Below are 6,613 nucleotides of genomic sequence, written 5' to 3'. Positions count from 1 at the left end.
TCTTTCTCATAAAAATGAATAATAAAGTCCCATCTGCCTTTTGTATTAAAACTAATCCTACGATTTAATTTCATTTTCACTTTTTACTTAATATAATATCAATAAACCAGATCCGCCAGTACGTGTTACCTTTCTTTACATAGATTGCTCTCCATTAAAGAAGCCGCAAATGTTAGACTTCACCCTCCAGCAGTATTTACGCGGAACCTTTTTTATAAGGATCATTTTTACGACAGAACTTTCTTTTCTTCTTTTAGATTCTAAATTGCTAAGCCATAGAGAGGATACCCTAAACACTGAATTATATCATTTCAATCATATGGGGTTAATTGTTGTTCTTTCTTTTGTACCCTTTATAGGCACATGGTAATTATCTACCAGCCAATACAAATTGCGCGACATAATCCATTTTTTATAGTTAGCTTATAACTAGATGTGTTCTTTTCACAGAGCAGAATGATGTTGGATTGACAAAGAAAGATTGAGTTCCTTTATCAATTACTATAATATCGCATTAAATGAATTACTCATTTGCGCATATGTTATTTTAATTTGTTTGTACTTTAACGGAGACAGACAGGATTCTTAGATACATGATATATATATATATATATATATATATATATATATATATATATATATATATATATATATATATATATATATATATATATATATATATATATATATATATATATATATACGTATACTACGTGTGTGTGCGAGTGCGCGCGTGCGTGCGTGTGTGGATATGTGTGAATGTTTGTGTGTGTGTATGTGTCAAAAGAAAATTCTTCGCGCATAATATGCGTGTCCACAAACGTACACATATTCACATTGCTACAGACATGCATCATGTCAGACATCATAACCATGATCATGTTTTGAAGAACTAGAGACTAACAGTTCTGCTACTGGCTGCAAAAATATAACTGTACCTACAAATAACGCGTTGTCGGTAACAGTTACAGGTCACTTTTAACAAAACTAGTTTGCCTGTGAATGGTGTCGACATCTTCATGATATCCCTCCCTCCCTCCCCCACAGTGATATGATCTACGTGCGTGTGTTAAAAGTAATGTGTTGTCTGATTGCACAACGTTCCTAATTCAAGAACAATGCGAGAAAGACATCCTACTTGACACAAATAATAATAACAACAAATCTAGATTTACAGCTGTTGTGATAAGATTAGACAACCTGTCACAAAATTTATCTCTATTGCAAACTTTATAGTTGAGAATAAATCGTCAATGATATTTCGTAGCGATAACAGAACACTGCTATACCTTCTCACGCTAGTTCCATTGTGTACTAGTCGATACCAAACATGTTTACTAATTCGAATTAGATTTAAGGGTGCATTAGCGTAGGGAAACACAACTCTTTTCACGGACAAACAATACGCTTCCGGACTGTTTACAGAGGTCGATGACGTTACGATAACACACGTATGCTTGCGTGTTTTCGCAAAATGGAGAACGAATTGAGAGTAATGCTTATAAACACAAATACTTAAAAAGTATAAGCTTATTACAATTACATCAGTTTTGGTTCTGGATATGAAACGTTACATCCAGGCGTTATCGAGTAAAGTAAAGCATTGCTTGGTTCTCATTCTTAGGGCTCTGAAATGAAAGTACTAGCTTTTTACCTTTTAACTTACTTACTAACTAAGTAAGTAAGTAAGTAAGTAAGTAAGTAAGTAAGTAAGTAAGTAAGTAACTGACTGACTGACTGATAGAAACATAGAAATCTGACTTTTTTTAAATACGTACTGCACTGCAATTACACCCGCGAAATTAATGATAAATAATATTCCTACTTACTATTCAAGCCTCTTCGAAGAGCTCTACCTTGTTTCCTCTTCTCAACTTCCTTTAACGAATAAAAGAGACAAAATCTTCAGATACTTATAGCTGTCGTCAATCTACACACTTCGATGTTATATTTCAAAATGAAACCATTGATCGTGATAACATTTTCAGCTCAATAACTTAGCAGTTATCGATGCAAACAATTAGTTCAAATTGATTCATATGCGTCGGCTATGTAATATTGAGACGTGTGCACAGATGGTAATATTAGATCCGGGAATGCCTTGAGTTATTATTCATTTCCGTATTTGCTAGTCATTTCATGTTTTGATAACCGATCTAGAATCGCATACGAGTCTTAGTTATATTACAATTTACTGACCAAATGTTCTTTTCTGTTCATCTACGTACTGGTGCGAGGTCGCGACCTTTGCAAGAAAAATTACGACTGAGCTCTAATTAGTATTCCTCTACTTACAAAGTCTGAACATTTACAATTACTAATTTCCATTACACGTAGACGTGCCCGGGTATCGCTAAATAGATCTGCATTAACAGTGACAACTCCACATTATTTTATAAACCAGGACGAATTTTACAATCGATTGTCAAAATTTCAAAAATGTGTGACCGCCGTAGCTCTTAACTACTTTATAGGAAATATTAGTTACTGTTACCCTACATTAGAGATGTGTAAGTTCAGAGAAACAAAAACCTTCAAAATCTCAAATGATGACACAAAACGATTCACTTCTGATTGCACGTCTAGCTTAGAAAACATCAAGCTCATGTGTCCGCCAGTAATCACTTGAACTTCGCAGCACGGGTGGTGCCCCCGGGGCGCACATTCGTCTCATACCTCATCGAACTGTCTACGTCAGTCAAGCACCTCCACCATTACGTCAAACTCTCACACAACTGCAAGCAAGACATCCGCATGTGGCTCCACTTTGCATCACATTGGAACGGTGTCTCGCTATTTCTGGATGACGCGCCAACCCCATCACCGAGCATGGATCTGTACACCGACGCTAGCGGTCTAGGCTACGGTGGATACTACCAAGGACACTGGTTCCAGGGACACTGGGCACATGACCTCAGGCTTGACTCTAACCCTTCTCTCTCCATTGCCTTTCAGGAACTATATCCGATTGTAGTAGCAAGTGTACTGTGGGGGGATAGTTGGTCACGAAAGCGCATTGTTTTTCATTCTGATAACCTCGCAACAGTGCATATCATTAACAAGGGCCGATCAAAGTCAAAAGTGATCATGATGCTTATGCGCCGATTAGTTCTAGTGGCTGCCACGTGCAGTTTTGTGTATTCCGCAGCATTCATCCCCGGTAATACTAACACAATCGCCGATTCTCTTTCTCGTTTTCAGATGCAGCGTTTCCGACAAGTAGCACCTGGAGCAGCCGCCAAGCCGTGCCCCCTACCCTCCAACGTGCTCTTCACCTAAACCAGGCTATCTCATCATATCAATTATCGGCACTGGGATCGAGAACCAGGTCATCCTACAACACCGGCCTACGAGCATGGCTACGTTTTACTGCTCTCTTCGACATCGCCGGTCCATCGCCTGCTTACCCTGACATCTCTGAGGAGATACTTATCTACTTCGTCTCCCATTGTGCTCACACACTTCGGCTCTCATACAAAACCATCAAGGTGTATTTGGCTGGGGTCCGTAACCACTACGTTCAGGCAGGGCTTCCAAATCCATTGCTCTCTACATCGGGGCAACCACTCCTGCGACTTCAACACGTCATTCGCGGCATCCGTCGTACACAAGGAGACAATCCCCATCCACGCCTACCGATCACACTTCCTCTGCTTCAAAATCTGTGCCATCTCTTGCGTAACACACTGTTTGGATCGTACACGGACTTACTTCTGGAATCTGCGTTCCTTCTCGCGTTCTTTGGGTTTCTACGCTGTGGCGAGTTCACTCCCTTGACCGCATCCTTCAGCCACCATATCCATCTCTGCTACGGGGACGTTTCGTTTCATCCACATCGGCGGTCTGCAGTTACGGCCACCGTTCATATCAAAGCATCGAAGACAGACCCTTTCAGGAAAGGTTTTGATCTACGACTGTACAGAACTTCCAATACAGTGTGCCCCGTCTCATCGCTTTCGCAGTTTGTCGAAATACGCACGGCTATGGCAGCAGCGGCTGAGGACCCCCTCTTTGTACTTCCCGACGGCTCACCCCTGACTTCGACCAAATTCGTCATCCTTTTACGCGTGGCACTGCAACGCCTGGGACTGGACCCTTACACCTACGCCGGACACTCCTTCCGCATTGGGGCTGCCACAGCGGCTGCGGCGGCCCACCTGCCGGACCACGTCATTCGCACGCTTGGACGCTGGAACAGTGACTGCTATACCACTTACATACGGACACCTTCACATGTATTACACACGGCTTTCCAAAAACTTGCTAATGGCTGCTGACTTCAAAACAAAGGCCATTGTTAAGTGTTTCATCTATTGTTAGCTTTGGTTGTTTGTTTAGTTTCCTGCGTTTTTAGTTTGACTTACTTTCTTCTTGGTTTGGGGGGGGGGGGCGCCTAACGCTTTTCCAGAGTTTTTGCCTGGTAAAGGTTTTTTTTCTCTGGTTTTTAGTGCGAGGCCAGGTCCGAAATTTTAGATTTCTTTTGTTTGGGCATGACGAGTTGGTAGGTCCTAAACTTGCGGCTGGCCACCATCCAGCACACCCGTGCACTCATACTCCCCCAGTCAGCACTCGCCCCCTCAGGGGCGCAGCTCTGCTGTCCTTTGGTCCTGCGTGATGAACAACACTTGCCGGCGGTTCATCCCTTCATCTCGCCCCCTGCTGTTGTCCGTTCACGCATTTCGATCCCCGACACCCTTTCCCCTCCGGTTCCGTGGAGGTCCCATCCCCTCCCTTGCTGGGTTCGTGGATTGGTGTCATTTCGGCGTAGCCACTTTCACCTCGGCGGTAGGGCCCTATGCCCTCTGAGGGCGGGAAGTGTCTTCATTTCGGCTAGTCGTTGTTTCCTCCCAGTCACGGACTCCGGCTCCAGCCCGGTCCTCCTGGGCCGTGAAACTTCGTCATTTCGGTTGATGTGGCCGTACCTCAGACCTCAGTCTGATGCTGGCGGCCACTCATTTCGATGGCCATTCAAAAACCGTAAAAAACTTCATTAAAGCACTACAAATTCGCACAAATTACAAATTCTACCTCTCATCTCATGGGGGTACTTCGGTCTGGTCATGGCATTTCCACCCCTCAGTCTTGGGGACCGTACTTCGTACTTCTGCCCCCATTCGCCTCCAACTGGCATCGCTCGGCCTCCAACAGGCCCCCAACTTGCCTCAACTGGCACCACAATTCATACTCACCCATCTTGCCATCGACCAGATCAGTAGTGCCCTCTGCCCAAAGTGGTTTTGGTTTATGCTAGATTTATTTGACATGTAGTTACCTTTGCTTTTGTTATGCGTGTCTTTTATTATTGCTTTAGTATTATTTTATTACCATTAAACATTCGTTTTCTAACTTATCTGGATGTGTGTGTCAAATACAATATTTAACTTGTTAAATAAGTGTTTGACAACACAGGAAGGTACACACCTAGCAATTACATAACCTCTGTTTACAGACCATACCAGTCACACATTTATTGCCTATCAGTGTATCACCTCATTCTTTCACAAGAATTCGCTACCATCATAGCTGTAGTACACTTCTCCACATTCCCACCACCACCCCTTTCAACCTCCTCTTGGCAACTGACCTGGTCTATGGCACTTTGGGGGACCGTACTTCGTACTTCTGCCCCCATTCGCCTCCAACTGGCATCGCTCGGCCTCCAACAGGCCCCCAACTTGCCTCAACTGGCACCACAATTCATACTCACCCATCTTGCCATCGACCAGATCAGTAGTGCCCTCTGCCCAAAGTGGTTTTGGTTTATGCTAGATTTATTTGACATGTAGTTACCTTTGCTTTTGTTATGCGTGTCTTTTATTATTGCTTTAGTATTATTTTATTACCATTAAACATTCGTTTTCTAACTTATCTGGATGTGTGTGTCAAATATGTAGTATTGCAAATGTCTGAATTGTTGCTCCCATTAAAAGTCGTTAGCAAAATCAAAATTAAGATCACAAATTACTTTATACCAGTATATTGGTGGTGCAAATCGAGAGATCTGATTGGTCAAGCAATCAAATTAACATGTCTGAAATAATGATAATACAAAGTTTACGCGGCCCTGAATGAGCAAGGTATATTCAATTTTGAATGCCAGCATCCACCATGGCCGCCATATACCCGTACCGTCGATCCTCTGCACAACACTAAGTCGTCCATGCGCCGAGTCCTAGTTGTTCCCTACTGGGGAAATGAATAAGATATCCAAAGCTCTAGAACTGTCTGCTGTTTACTCAATACCGTCTCCTTGGAGCGATTCAGCATAAGCTTACAGCCCCGGCCTACAGCACAGCATCGTTCTTGGCCCCATAAAATGAAGACACGCGGTTAGGCAGATCATGTACGTAAATCAATCATAAAACGTATTTCACTTCAGATCATTCATGAATTAAATTACCACTGTACAAACGAAGCAAAACTGCGTAATACAGGCTGCACGGTATTAAAGTATTCATCGTTTAAAAATAAATCTAGTGACGTTGTCCTTGCCTTCGCATCGTGAGATCGTCCTCATAATGGCAGGAATCACAATTGTATTTCAACAGATATTCAGGTTCTAGGGCCGATCTAATTTACATTCAATACACATTGAATACATTATCGGTGGTGT

General features: G+C 42.6%; 1 protein-coding gene across 1 annotated transcript in view; it reads left to right on the top strand.

Moving 5' to 3' along the window:
* Positions 1–1,473: 1,473 nt before the first annotated feature.
* The window catches only part of LOC144443383 (dolichyl-diphosphooligosaccharide--protein glycosyltransferase subunit KCP2-like), a 466,884-nt gene continuing 461,744 nt past the window's right edge, over positions 1,474–6,613 (top strand). The window contains exon 1 of the mRNA XM_078132849.1: positions 1,474–1,478. Coding sequence (XP_077988975.1) covers positions 1,475–1,478 — 4 coding nt within the window. The 5' untranslated portion in view covers position 1,474. The remainder of the gene's footprint in view (positions 1,479–6,613) is intronic.

The sequence above is a fragment of the Glandiceps talaboti genome, chromosome 12 (genome assembly GCF_964340395.1).
Source record: "Glandiceps talaboti chromosome 12, keGlaTala1.1, whole genome shotgun sequence".
In the NCBI taxonomy this organism is placed as follows: domain Eukaryota; kingdom Metazoa; phylum Hemichordata; class Enteropneusta; family Spengelidae; genus Glandiceps; species Glandiceps talaboti.
Note: the sequence above shows the minus strand (reverse complement) of the source record. Positions and strands in the feature narration are given on the sequence as shown.